Genomic DNA, 14,984 nt, shown 5'->3' on the forward strand with positions numbered 1-14,984 from the left:
CAATGCTTTATCTAATGCGGCCCAGGATACCATTCGCCTTCTTTGCAGCAAGGGCACATCACTGGCTCATGTTCAACTTGGTGTCCACCTGGACCCCCAGGTCCTTTTATGCAAAGCTGCTTTCCAGCTGGGTGGCCCCCGTCATATATTGGTGCCTGGGGTTGTTCCTCCGCCAGTGCACGACTTTGCACTTTTTGTTGAACTTCATCAGGTTTTTGTGTGCCCATTTCTCCAGCCTGTTGAGGTCCCTCTGGATGGCAGCATGACCCTCTGGTGTATGAGCCACTCATCCCAGTTTGGTGTCAGCTACAAACTTACTGAGGGTACACTCTGCCCCATCATCCAGATCGTTAATGAAGATGTTAAACAGGACTGGACCTAGTATTGACCCCTGAGATAGATAACTAGTTACTGGCCTCCAACTAGACTTTGTGCCACTGATCACCATGCTCTGGGCCTGGCCATTCAGCCAGTTTTCAACTCACCTCACTGTCTGCTTATCCAGCCCATACATCAAGAGCTTGTCTACAGCTTATCCCGTAACAGAATCTTATGGGAGACAGTGTCAAAGACCTTACTGAAGTCCAGGTAGACAATATCCACTGCTCTCCCCTCATCCACCAGGCCAGTCATTTCTTCATAGAAGTTTATCAAGGTTGTCAAGCATGACTTCCCCTTGGTGAAGCTGTGTTGAGGAGTACTGATGATTTTTTTGTCCGTAATGTGCCTGGAAATGGTTTCCAGGGTTAGCTGCTTCATCACCTTCCCAGGGATTGAGGTGAGGTTGACTGGCCTGTGATTCCCTGAGTTCTCCTTCTTGCCTTTCTTGAAGATAGGAGTGACATTTGCTTTCCTCCACTCTTTGGACTCTTCTCCCAGTTGCCATGATTGATCAAAGATTATTGAGAGTGGCCTTGCAATGATCTGCCAGCTCCCTCAGCACTTGTGGGTGCATCCCGTCAGGGCCCATGGACTTATGTATGTCCAGTTTGCTTATGTATTCCCTGACCTGATCCTCTTCCACCAAGGGTACATCTTCCTTGCTCCGAACATATCCCCTGGTCGCTGGGACCTGGGATTCCTGAAGGCTGGTCTTGCTAGTAAAGACTGAGGCAAAGAAGGCATTCAGTACTTCAGCCTTTTCCATGTCTGTGTAACCAGGTCCCCCATCTCGTTGAGCAATAGGCCCACATTTTCTCTAGTCTTCCATTTGTCACCTGTGTACTTATAGAAGCCCTTCTTGTTGTCTTTGACATCCCTGGCCAGATTTAGTTGCGTTTGGGCTCTAGCTTTCCTAACTTCATCCCTGGATGCTCAGACATTGTTTCTATGTTCCTCCCAGGTTACCCATCCTTGCTTCCACCCTCTGTGTGCTTCATTTTCTGGTTGTGTTTGGCTAGGAGCTCCTTGTTCATCCATGCAGGCCTCCTGGCATTTTTTTCCCAACTCTCTTGAGCTTGGAGGAGGGGATCCTTGAATATTAACCAGCTTTCTTGGGCCCCATTTCCACTGAGGGCCTTATCCCATGGGACTCTTCCAAGCAGATCTTTGAAGAGGCCGAAGTCTGCTCTCCTGAAGGCCAGGGTGGTGAGCTCGCTTTTCACGCTCCTCTCTGTCCTCGGGATCCTGAACTCCACCATCTCATGGTTACTGCAGCCAAAGTTGCCTTTGACCTTCACATGCCCAGGCAGCCCCTCCTTTTTGCTGAGTATGAGATCCAGCAGAGCACCTCTTCTCGTTGGCTCCTCTGTCACTTGGAGGAGGAAGTTATCATCAATGCACTCCAGGAACCTTCTGCATTGCTTGAAACGCTGATGAAAGCGATATCTACCCCAGATGTTGGTTTGTCCTTGACAAAACTGGGGCAATATTCCCATTACTCCAAGATTTATGAGTGAGCTTTGTACCAGCCCTTTTTAAGGAGCTTCACTTGTTCCTGTTGCCATTATTTTGCTTATAATAACTGTACTAATTAACTGTCTTTTTATTCTTATCGTATTGACGTTTCCAAATAAGTAAAAACTATAAAAATACATCCGTGTGCAATTCATATAATTTATTGAACAAAGAATAGAAATTAATTTCTACACAGCTGTTCTAAGGTTATCTGTTCTCCCTAGGAATAGGTGACTGCACAATCAGTATAAAAATGAATTAATGACAAAAGAAACTATATTTTACACATTATATGTGCGTTTGTATAAAATATGAATACAATGGGATGTGGATTTCATCATGTTATATAAAAGGAGCTGTGTATAACCTGAATTTGACTTTATCATAACATTAGTATTCCCCTACATCTTGTTGAGGGGGTTTTTATGCTTCATATTGATATATCAGAAGATGTTGTAGGCTGCTGACTTTTCTACAGAATTAATCTTAACTTTGATCCCTTTTATCATACTGTGCAGGAGTTCTGAAGAAAGCTAGTGGGGAGCTTTTAATAGGAGAAACTAGAGCAAATGAAACCAGTGTGCTTCCTGAACAGTTACTTCAGGTAGAAGAGGTGAGTATGAAAAGAGTCTTACACTTTGTAGGGGATTTTCTTTTGTCTGTGTCTCCAGTGTAGTCTGTCACCATATTCATTATAAACACCTATTGCCATAGTTTCATTATTTAACTACTGCAATTAATTTTAGGTGCAAAGTCTCAGTTAAGATGGAATAAAATCTTACAGCATTCATGAAGAAGTGGTTGTTATTTAAGATTTAATAACAATGGATTTAACATCAAAGTATAAGATACCTCATAATAAAACAGTGAAAAAATGCTAAAATATTATAGCTTTCTTCAGTATTAAACATATTCTCAAATACAGCAGAATCTTAAAAAAACTATCAAGTTCTTAGCATTTGATCATAATGATGCTTCCTATAGGAATAAGTACTCACACTATGTCCAGTTTCTTTGATGCCAACAAACTACTGTGTAGTAAGCACTATGCTTTGTAGAATGTATGTACAAAATTAAGTTTTAGTCTGGCTTCCATTTACTACTAAACAGATTTTTGTTGTTGAGTTTATGGGATCTAAATGCTGTAACAAGTCTGATATTTTGCAATAGTGGAATTTAATTTCCTAATGGCTCAATTTTAATGCTGCAATGACTTTTTTAAATGTGCTTTGAATCAGTTTGTGAGACTAACGTTCCTATATCTTATAGATTACAAAGAAAAATATTTAGAGAAGATTGAGCTTTACTTGACCCAAGATGAAAAAAATAAAAAAAAAAGAGGGAGTGCAAAAATGGGTGTCCGTGGGGGCGGTCTCTGTGCTCACTGGAGTTGAGTGTTGGGAGCGGGGAAAGGGAAAGGAAGGAGGAGGCAACTGCTAAATTGGAGTAAGCCGGAAGGGCTTCACTTCGTAGCTCTTCATTGTCCTCCGATTTAGTATTATAGCTGCAACTTGTTAGGAATCCTTCTTTTCTTTTCTCCTACTATGCCCTCATGGTCGGGATCTTTACTGTACATCTTACGTCATTAAAATATTTCTCTTACAGTGGTGCAATTCTCAGTTGGCCACTTCTGGTAAGGTTTAAGTCTGCTGTGTGTCATATGAGCAATGCAAAGCAAGATTATTGGAAAAGTAATTATGTCCTACTGTGTCTTCTTCTCACAACTGTTATGCTTCAGATAACTTCAGAAGTCTCTATAGAAGGCAGGGAACTGATGTAAACCATAGGAAAAGCCAGCATTGGCTAAAAACTAGAAATCTCTATTTAAACATTTTAATCTTTGCTGAATTCAGCTCTAGAGAAGTGAAATGCAGTGTGGCTGTGTTAAAACCAGCTTCTCTAAATGCTTTCAAATTAATATTCATGGTTAATAGCTTCCAGTTGTTACCTTGCAGTGAAAATTATTACAGGGTATCCATTGCTGGATTACTTGTTAAACTATTGAAAATGGTTATAAATGTGTTTGACTTTGTTAAATAGATTCCGTTAAAGATTATGAAGCATGTAAAGGTGAAGCATGGCTTTTAAAAAGCAGTCTTGTTTAAAAAGGGTTTTTTATAAATTTATTTCTTAAAAATTTGATGACAAATTTAATATTGTTATGCATGTTCATTTTTATTTAATGTATATACTGCTTTTAATATGATTTCAAGGCTAGCAGACTATATTTTAAGTTATTAAAGTGAATTTCAAAAGACGATGGTGTCCTATAATTTAATTATGGATGTTCATATAAGTTTCAGACGATAATAACACTCAATAATGAATATGGATTGATTTAATATAAATATGTATTTCAGCCTATTTTACTGAATTTTAGCTGGAGAAATGCATTTAAAGACCTGTCTTCTTCTGTGGCTCACTGTATAACAATAGCAATTGAGGATTTTTCAACTAAAATTCTTCAACATGAGCAGAAAGAAGAGTTTTCAGCTGCAGGCTATGCAATGAGTCTTGTAAACAACCAGCAAATGAGGGAGTCCTGTGGAGCAGTCCAACAGGAGGAGCAACCAAAACGAATTGCTAAGGCAGGTATCAAAAGATCTGAAGTTTGAGGGGAGACAGAATGCCAAGGCTGTTTGCCATCTACACTTTGAAGTACTTACAGTACCATTAATATTCTATATCTTATATAAATGGAATTAAGAAGAAAGTGAGAGGCATTACAATATGAGGCTGAACAGAGCTTTGTACAATAGCCCGTAGTCTATACTTGAAAGAATTAACTTTTAAACTTCACTGGCATTATTTTTTTTATCCAAAAAGTTCTAAAACATTCTGATTAGTATCTGCTCTGTTACCAAGTGGTTCGATGGGAAAATGCTGAAAGCTTTGAAGCGTAGCTATAAAGGGATTTCCTGTATTCATATCCTTAGACATGCCATTTAACTAATCAGCATAACCAATAATATGGCCAAATTAGAGTTCTTTGATTTGGCTGAAAGGTCATTTATGATGATTAATTAAATTGTTTTTCTAAGGGAATATATGTTTGAAAGTTTTTTTTATTTAGTAAGCTTTGTAACTGTTCTAGCAAATTTGGAATGCTGATAAATGTTTGCCTAAAATAACGCATGAGCTTTTGGGAGATAGTTTTAGGGAGATCAATGTATGAATTTACTAAGAGATGACGAGGTTTTTTTCAAATTCAGTATTAAGAAATGTGTTTGTATATTTTTCAAAATAAATTAGTTTAGAAAATTATCTTTGTTTACAAGGAATTAACCTTATGCTTTGAGTGTACATCTAATGAAATCATAAACAAAATGAAGGCATTACTAGCATAAGATGGTTTTAATTTTTTTCCCCAATATACATTATGCAGCTTTAAAACAAGAAGGAATGAAATAATAATTCATTTACTGTAGATAAATGTTTCTTCCCTGTATAACGGAATGAAATGTTTGTAAAGCTGATTTAATATATTTATGTTTTATGCCAATTTCATTATTCAAGAATCTGACCCTAGTGTGTATAAATTAAACAGTGCTGTCAGAATACAAATAACTTGATGCCACGTTTATTTCTCTCAGTTTTGTTCTGACATCATGGAAGAACTTGACACATTGCTTCCATTGGCTCTGGCATGCAGAGATGATTCTCTTCAGGAAATTAGAGCAAACTTTGTAGAGGCCTGCAGCAAAGTGGCAACAGCTGTCCTGGCAAGGCTAGAGGAGAAAAGCAAAGACGTTCCCTCCCAGGCTCCCCTGCAAGACTTGTATGCTGCCCTTTCCACAGCGATATATGTCTTTCAGCATTTTACAATGTATAGCAATTTAATGAGAGAAACGAGCAAAAAGTGAGTCCCTTTTACTTATAATGGTTTAATTCAGACATAAATAATATAGGACCTCGTTCCATTTTGGTGATACAGTATGGTGGTAGTTTTCCAAATTGCGTCGTATTTTTTAGCACACGCACTGCGTGTACTATTTATGGAAAGACCTGAATCAAAGCTATTGATAATCTAAAGCAGCCATTACAAAACAAATTATTTATGTTTAAGATCTGCATTTGATTTGCAGATCAATATTTTTTATTTATTAAGCTTGAGTAAATAGGATTGTCCAGTGAACTGAATGTACTCTGCTCTCATATAAATAAAGGGCTAAGACCTTAATTTCCTTTTCTGACCTTTGCAATAGCTGAATTTTCATAAAATCTGATTTAGCACATAGCAATCTTAGAGGACAGTATAAATATACATTCCTACGCTTTTTTCTTACACCATCTGTATTCAGAAATGTGAACAAATACATCCAATGTAGTTTTAGAATTTATTTTTCATTGCATGCAGAATAAAAATTAGAGAAGATATGAAGTAGTAGTGTAAAGTCTAAGGCAATAATTGACCTGGGGGGCAATATAACTACATTTGCTGTGCTTTTAGGAGATTTTGACTTAAGATACTAGGAATCTCTTTATTGGTCCATGTGTTTCTGACCATATGTAATTTAAAAGTAGAAACTGGGCCTTTTGGGAGGGACACCTGAACTAGCGCAATTGTCAAGGAATGTAAGATTTCTAAGGGGTTGTATGCACTGTTGAGCTACCTTCCCTCTGATGTTTTACTCTCTCCTGCATGAAGTGTATCTTTGTGAATGGGAAGTCTGAGCCAAAATATTGCTCAATAATTCTACTTATCTGTATTATGAAAGAGTTTTAGTGCATACCTACAAAAAATAATCTCTAGGCTCTGTATTTATGTTTTCTTTATCACACTCAGTGCTGATGCAATTATACTTCAACCCAGAATCTCCCAATAACTGAATGACAAATGTACTTTTATCTCAGAAAATAGGATGAAGTAATATATTTCTCAGTGACTTGGTTAAATGAGAGTTTATAGATGAGCAGATATATTTAAAGAACTTGTGAAACAAAGACCAGATATTTTTCAAAAGTGAATGCTAGGTTCAGACTCCAGGACCGAGAGGAAATGAATGATTGATACCTAATAATCAAAACCATTTGCAGTACTGGGGATTGTTACCTCCTACTGCACAGCCTTTCAATCTTTGCCTCTTTGATCATTCTCTCTGAACAGACCCCTGTTCCTAGTGCCTGTCCAACAATATCAGGAATTCATCAACGTTCTCCAGTTTCAAGTTATGAACTACTGCGTCAGAGTTTGTGCTACAAGCATTTTACAGGATGCTGAGAGCCACCACTGGGATGACTACAAAGCTTTTTATGAGGTGTGAGGTTAAGTTTACTGTGCCTCCCTTTTACAAAATGTGTTTTACTGGTTGCCAGCTCTCTGACTAATTAGAAGCATAAGATCAGCATTATTTTTACATAAAGATTATTGGAATTTACTATTTTGAAATGTCTACTATTGCAGTCTCTGCAGAAGTGATGTAGGAAAACAGTGTCATTTAAAGATGAGATAAATCATTACCATGGAGTGTTTGTGTCATTTGCTTAATAAAATATTGTGTGTCAAGTTCAAGACATTTATATAGAACTCAGTAAAGAAGACACTGTCTTCTCCTTATAGAAAGTGTGACATATGAAAATGAAAGACAGCTGTTTTTCTCCTGGAAATTTTTAACCTGATTCTTTGATTTTTATTTTCACTTGGTTCCCCTTTTTACCTTTTGTGAGTGAAGGATGTAACAAAGAAAGATGGTCAATATAGTTACCTTCAGCATTCAACAGTTTCTGAAATAACTGGTGCCATTTCACCTGCATTTTGAAGTCACAGGTCTGCTCTTAAACTATAATCCTAATGATTCTGTGAAAAAAACCCTAAGGATCAAGTGAATTGTTAGAATTTATTGGGGTTTTGTCTTCTTCCCAGTTAAATGCAGACAGAGACTGACATACACTGTTTGAAATTATTTTCACTTCATTTCAGGATGAAGTGAAAGTATTATATGTTTTTACCAATAATAACTGAGATCTCCTGGAGACAAAGTCCTGCCCTTCCTTATATCATTTTCTGTGTGAGAGAATAAGGGTGTTTTTGTTAAGCATTTTCTAGAATTTTTACATGAGAGAAAAATCTGTGTGATACATGTATTCTACAGATGTAATATAAAAAGCTGCTGAGTCAGTGACACAAATCTATGCTGGACAGATGATGCAGACCTTAATATGAGTAGTTTATCAAAAAGCCCATCCCTCAAAGACAAGTAAAAAAGCATTTTACTTTTGTTTGAATGTGAACCCAGATGTCTTGGGTTGATAAGAAGGTAAGAAATTTAGTGGCTTTTGGCAGCTGATAAATCATGATGTGATCTTCACTGTCTGTAGTCCATATGGTGCTGTGTCCTGTTTATTAGTGACCCAATAACTATTCACCATGGAGGAAACCTAATTGTCAGAAATAGCTGTCTCAAGAAGAAAGAGTATGGATTAGCTAAACAATTTTATCATTACTGATCAGAACTGATGTGTGTAGGAAGGGATGAAGAAAGCTGGTATCTCAGCTCTGTACGCTTGCAGGACTTGAGGTCGGAAGTATGTAATTTTACATAATCACTCTGCTCTTTTTACTGGGCCATGGGCCATGGCCCAAGGATGGACCATGATCTGCTCAGAGTGCCTTCAGGAGGCATGATGCTGAGCAGCTGCTACTTCCATTGAGCTCTTGTAGGCATCCCAAATGGAAGAGGTTGGCTTGAGACCTATTGCTTGTTGAAGAGGTAACATCCTGCTGAAACTTCTAGCAGTGAGAGCAGGCTCCTTCCGAGGTCGAAGCTCAGCAGGAAGTGTGGGGCTCTGCCTCTTAAGTCATGTAGATGCTGCTGAGCTCAGAAAACAGGAGTAGCTTGGACCCAGGCACCAGAAGACCTTGCCAGTCATCAAGAGCAGGATCTGGTATGAACTCCTCCTCTCTCAATGGGAACACACTCTTGCACTTGTGCGAGTCAGTGGCTCACAGCCCTGGCTGCGTTTTCAGTGGGATCTACTGCTGTAAACAGAATCATGATCTTGCTGCTTTAAGGGGAAGCTGCACTTGGCGCTCTGCTTCTGCTTGTCTCTTGAGTAGCCTAGCTCTTGAATCTGGTTTAGGTCAGGACCCTCGCTACCCTTTCCCCTTTGTCCCCCAGTTTTGAGTATTACATGCAACTGTAAAAGATTCAATCCTCATCTGTAAATCCTGAGTGCAATTTCATAAAGGAAAAAAAATACATTCCCTTGTGCTCCCACAAAATAAGCAAAACATTGCTTGTCCTTTGGTTTTGTGTGCATGAGTAGGGGAGAAGGAAGAGGAAGAAACCTTTCTTTCATCATTCTTGTATTGCATGCTTAATTACAAACTAAATGGCAGGCCTACACTTCAGGGATCACATGAAGTTACTCTCTTCTTTTTCCCCAATAATATAGGACATTGAAGTGGTATTAGAAAGAATATGTGATAGCCTTCCTTTCCATTCCTCACTAATGACATATTGACTAATAAAACTGCTTGACTTACTTGATGTGTAAGTCATCCAGAAAGAAGGCAAAACCAGTGAAAGATTATGGGAAAGGAGGAAGGGGCAGGGGACAGTGTCTATGTTTGGTTACACGGAGCTGCAGTTTCTATATCCATTTATTTGTTTGTACATTGGTAACATCTGAGGAGAACAAGATTGGTAGCAAGTGATTATTACATTCTATAAAAGGATTTTCTGCATTGTTAAAATAAGAATAATGTATTTTTAAATATTTTTGGACTTTCATAACCAATTTCAGTACCTGCTCGCCCATCCTCCTCCTGACGTGCGCTTAATGCAATAGTGGTAACTGGAATTAAAAGAAAAGCCAAAAGACCAATCATGATTTAATCCAATAGTGGTAACTGGAATTAAAAGAAAAGCCAAAAGACCAATCATGATTTAATCCAATAGTGGTAACTGGAATTAAAAGAAAAGCCAAAAGACCAATCATGATTAGAGGGCAAACACAGAGATTATAATCACTGTGAGATCACAGGAAGTTTTGAATATCTTTTAGGAAAGTTAAGCAGAGATTTTGTGAGATACAAGTAGCGGATTTGTGGTAACGTGAGATCTGAGCTGAGCTCTAAGAGCGCAGTTCCCATTCAGCACTCAGAGTCTAAGCTGCCAGGGAGTGAAACTCTCTGGGTTCAGGATCTCGCTGGTAGAGTGCACTGAACACCCACTGTGCCACTGGGCCAGCTCTGCAGATTACGTTTTCGAATGGAGCTTTTAGTGTAGCAGACATCTGCTGTAGCTTTGGGAACTTATGTTTTCTAATAGTCAAAGAATAAAGAATTGTCTGTTCAAAGATAATATTGAGTGGCTTATGTAATAAAGCGCAGCTGCTTGTTTCCTGATATATAAGCTAAATAAAACCTCACATCTGTTTGTATTATACGAAGCCTGCAAAAATAGCAGATGTTTACCAGTGGAATTGTCTAGAAATGGCAACAAATAGAAAAACAGGTCAGAAAAGGGGAATGAATCTCATTTAAATCTTCAGTGAAACTGTTGCTTCTGCAGTGGAGGTACAATGTTAGAAAAGGGATATTATTCAATTTACTGCTTTAAATTAAATAAAGCAGAGAAAATAAAGCAATTTGTGTTTATAGTTACTTAGTTAAAAAGTGTAGTGATTTAACCCCAGGCAGCAACTCAGCACCACGCAGCCACTTCCCATGCCCACCTCCCAGTGGGGTGGGGAGGAGGAAAGAAAAGTAAAACTCGTGGGCTGAGAGAAGAATAGTTTAATAACTAAAGTAAAATAAAATACACTACTAAATAATAATAATAATAATAATAATAATAATAATAATAATAGAAAAATAATAATTGTAATGAAAAGGAATATAACAAAACAACCAAATAACACCCAAGAAAAGACAAGTGATGCACAATGCAGTTGCTCACCACCCGCTGACTGATGCCCAAGCCGCGATCTGCCCCTCCCGGCCAGCTCCCCCCAGTTTCTATACTGGGCATGACGTTCCATGGCATGGAATACCCCTTTGGCTAGTTGGGGTCAGCTGCCCCGGCCATGCTCCCTCCCAGCTTCTTGCGCACCTGCTTGCTGGCAGAGCATGGGGAACTGAAAAGTCCTTGGCTTAGGATAAGCGCTACTCAGCAACAACTAAACCATCAGCGTGTTATCAACAACATTCTCACACTAAATCCAAAACACAGCACTGTACCAGCTACTAAGAAGAGAATTAACTCTGTCCCAGCCGAAACCAGGACAAAAAGCAAAGCTCACCAACATTCAGTTACTTAAAAGAATGAATACCCTACATTAGAAAGTCAATTTAGAATTATATTTCTGGTTGTTAAGTCTGCTTGGTTTTTGAAAAAATTTTAGTTTATTTTTGTCAATTAAAGATATGACCAAAATAAATTAGCTTCCATTAGGCATTCAAACTAATTATTTTTAACCTGGTAAGTTTATTCTGTAACAGTCGAAATGTTTTACCAAAGAAAGGGAAATGTTAGTAAAATGTCTGTAAGGTAGGGTTAGGGGTTTATTTCTGGATAAGTTTTACTGGAATGTACCTCAAGGGTAGTCATGGTAACATATCTAAGAAACCCAGACTTATAGAAATGTATTAATGTTTGAGTTATGCAAAGTTATGAAGTTATGTTTTGAGTTATGAAGTAAATTTATACTTTCTTATGATGATGTTTCAGTATATCATGCAATAATATTGTAGTTTATTTCATATAAGAAAAATAGGAAATTATTTTAATATGCCCATTATTTTATTATATCAATTTTTGGTCAATATAAGACAATCCTATTTTACCTGTGTGGGAACACTTGTCAAGTGCTTGATTGTTTAAAATACTAGAGTGATTGGTTTTGGTTTGCCTGTTGAAATATGCTTAAAACAATTGTAAGATGTCCATGGTTGTATGTACGAAGAAAATTAAGCATATAATTTTCTTTTGACACTTATCTGTATTACATTTTTCTCTTCTGCATTAGTGAAACTTGGAAAATTGGACGTCCTAATGATTTGTTTGTTTTTTTTTTTTCTAAATGAGATTTTGGAGATGCCTACACAAATCATAAATTTAATGACTAGAGCAGTGGTCACAAGTTTGGTACTTTTGTTCTTTGTCATAATTTACCACGTTCTAATATAAAATACACTTCAAATATTATGGCAGAGAAATACTGAATAATGACAACTTCCAATAATCTGCTAATGTGGTGTGTTTAAAAAGAAGCCAGATTATTTTGGCTTATTATTATTAGAGAATGCCTATCAAACTCTTACAGTGGTTTAAAAATCATGAGGTTGTTTTACATTTCTGATAATGCTAAAATATCAACAAAGTCTTAAAATATTTCTCAACTCCACTGGAGTGTGGGAAGTGAAGATTCAAGTCTTTGTTCTGATACAGCTTCATCATAATGCTATTTTCTGAATAGGTATTAGTTGAACTATTGAAATGTGAGTTGAACTATGTACTTTATAAAGAGATTGTGGATTAACCACTGTGATTTTGACTCCTCTGTATTTATCTCCGTGTCTTATTGGGGTGATTCTATATAGACAATGCAATAGTAATACCAATGCTGATTCCTTCCCAGAAAATGTTTAGTTTCAATGAGTTAACATTAGAAGATGAAAAAAATATCTTACTAAAAAATTCTGGACATCTCTTATTATCAGTTTAATTGTGCAGTTGTTATTTTTTTCTGCTTTTACTGCATATCCATTATATATAACCAAAGTTTCATGATCACAGTTATGTGTGGCAATTATGAATCTGGGGAAATACCTATGCTTAAGTAATTTAAATAATTATTTTCTTTTGAGGACAAAGAAACTTATATTAAATTCATCTGACTATTCTAGTGAGTACAGAATACTGTATATGTTTTTAAACTAGACGTATAACACTATGGGTTTTGAGAACAGGTTAATTAAGGATAAAAGAGGTCAAATGCTGTGGTCTGGTTTTGTGGCAGAACTCTAGTTTTGTAACTGAAATGGAACATGTGTTTCCTTGCTAATAAAGATGTTTCACATCTTGTCAGGGACCATTTTTTGGTCATCATATGCCTGAAACTCTTCAGCTATTTCCTTTCAGATTGAATTAATTAGACTTACAGGAACTAAATTGACATTTTGGAAGGTGTGTTTTTATTATTTAATGTGTGGTGGTTTTGCTAGGGGGAAAGATGCTCATTCTCTGTCCAGATGTGGCATTACTTCTGCTGTGCTCTTCATCATGATCTATGGACTATTCTACCTCCCAAGACAGCCCAGGAGATTCTTACAGATGTACTAGAGCAATCTTTGGCTATGCTGTCCTCCAGATATTGTCAGGCCTGCCCCAGTTCCAAGAGAACACCACAAATCAGGTAATGGTTGTATATTTGATGCACACTTTTAATCGATAAAATAAGTAAACCTCAGTTTTCTGTTACGCACTGCTTTGATTCAAATTTAAATGTTAATGAACACAGCAGAAGGGATAGACACAATTTATGTATTTTGATGTTCATTTTAATTCAATATATTTTGTATATTTAGGTATATTTGGTAGTCATATACTAAACTGGGCAGAATCAAAGACCTCTTTTGAACTCTTGGTGAAATTGTTCCATAAACTGCTTGATTGGTTTGAAAGCCTCATGATGAACAGTGCATTGAGGAGTGGTGGCGCAACCAAAAATATGGGCAGAATTGGCAGGATCAGGATTAGAAATCAAGCCATTGATTCATGAAGAAAACTCCATGTGTTCCAATAGAGTTTGGGTTTTCACAGGGCTTTTCAAGTGGAAGAGCTACGAGTTCACATCAAAAGATTTGCCAGAATGAAGCCAGTGGTGCAGAAGGAGAGAGGAGGAAGAGGCTATTCCTTCTCCTGTCATTTTAGGAAATGTGAAGCTGGAAGTTGTTCTTGTTGGGATTCTTGTGCTTTGCCAGAGAGGAGGGTCTTTTTAAGAAATACTAAAGCAGGTGTCTCCAGGTGGCAGCTTACCCTACTTCTGTCCTTTCTCTTTCTATCCACTGTCTTGTTTCACTGAAGAAATTGGTGTATTTATCATCCTGCCCCTTTGCTATATATCTTTCCTATATGAATATGTTCCTCTTTTTAGATTTTGAAAGTGATATAGTCCACGGTGGCCATGCGAGTTAAAAACTTAAGAGCTTGTCATTTGTAGGAGATGAGAGACATTCAGCAGAGATATGTTCTGTGTGAGCTACGAGTTATGTGCTGTCATCATAAGTTTTATTATGAAAAGGAGCTGTGTCATGGAAGCTTAAGTAACGTTCCCAAGTTCACATTCTTGGAATAGGTGGGAAAAAAACAAAGTTTTAGTCTATGTATCAAAATACCTGTTTGTATGCTCTATTCCTGCACTGATTTACCGTGATTAGGCCTTTCTATATCTTTAGGTACAGAGAGGTTTCCTGGAGATTTTCTTGGAAATCTCCTGGAAAAAAAAATACCCTGAAATATGAGGAATATGTATTGGTACAGTGTTTCTTAAATGTAGTATTAGTCAATTCTATATGAATTTGCTTCAAAATACTGAACAAGAAAGAACTTTTTATATTGTCATTTTGTAGAGAAGCTGTTTTATTTAATAAGGTGGTTCTTGAATTTGTCACTAAGAGAATTGAATTATCCAGTCATGCACAAATGAAAAAAACAATTTTTAATTAATATCATTCAATATATTTTTATCACAGAGGTTTTACTTTTTTTTTTTAATAATACTATACTTTGGGGTGGGGTCTTTTCTCCCAATGGTTCTTGAAATGATAGAGATCTGATCTGTAATATAGACAAATCTCTGTTCATATGTGTTTGCCTAGATTTTCCAAAAATAAGATGATCCTTAAAAATGCAGATGATCACATATGCATCCATTGGCTTTTAGGTACTTAGGTATTTTTTTCAGTCCAACTTCATGCCTGCCATATATTTTGTGTTATCCATCTGTTTCCTATCTGTTGTACATCACCATAGTCTTGTGAGATTATGTTGTTGTAGTTTGGGTTCTTGCTATTGTTTAGGCCTATGACCCATGATGCTCTGCCAGCCAATATCAACAGGCAACAGATTAGTGACTCAGAA

The 14,984-nt window shown here is 37.1% G+C and overlaps 1 protein-coding gene across 1 annotated transcript in view; it reads left to right on the forward strand.

Annotated features, from left to right (window-relative positions):
- Positions 1-14,984, forward strand: part of KIAA0825 (KIAA0825 ortholog) — a 214,349-nt gene that overhangs the window by 47,974 nt on the left and 151,391 nt on the right. The window contains exons 5-9 of the mRNA XM_050913279.1: positions 2,415-2,509; positions 4,257-4,484; positions 5,490-5,755; positions 7,004-7,154; positions 13,067-13,257. Of these exons, the coding sequence (XP_050769236.1) occupies positions 2,415-2,509; positions 4,257-4,484; positions 5,490-5,755; positions 7,004-7,154; positions 13,067-13,257 (931 nt within the window). The remainder of the gene's footprint in view (positions 1-2,414; positions 2,510-4,256; positions 4,485-5,489; positions 5,756-7,003; positions 7,155-13,066; positions 13,258-14,984) is intronic.

Source organism: Gymnogyps californianus, chromosome Z (assembly GCF_018139145.2).
Source record: "Gymnogyps californianus isolate 813 chromosome Z, ASM1813914v2, whole genome shotgun sequence".
NCBI lineage: Eukaryota > Metazoa > Chordata > Aves > Accipitriformes > Cathartidae > Gymnogyps > Gymnogyps californianus.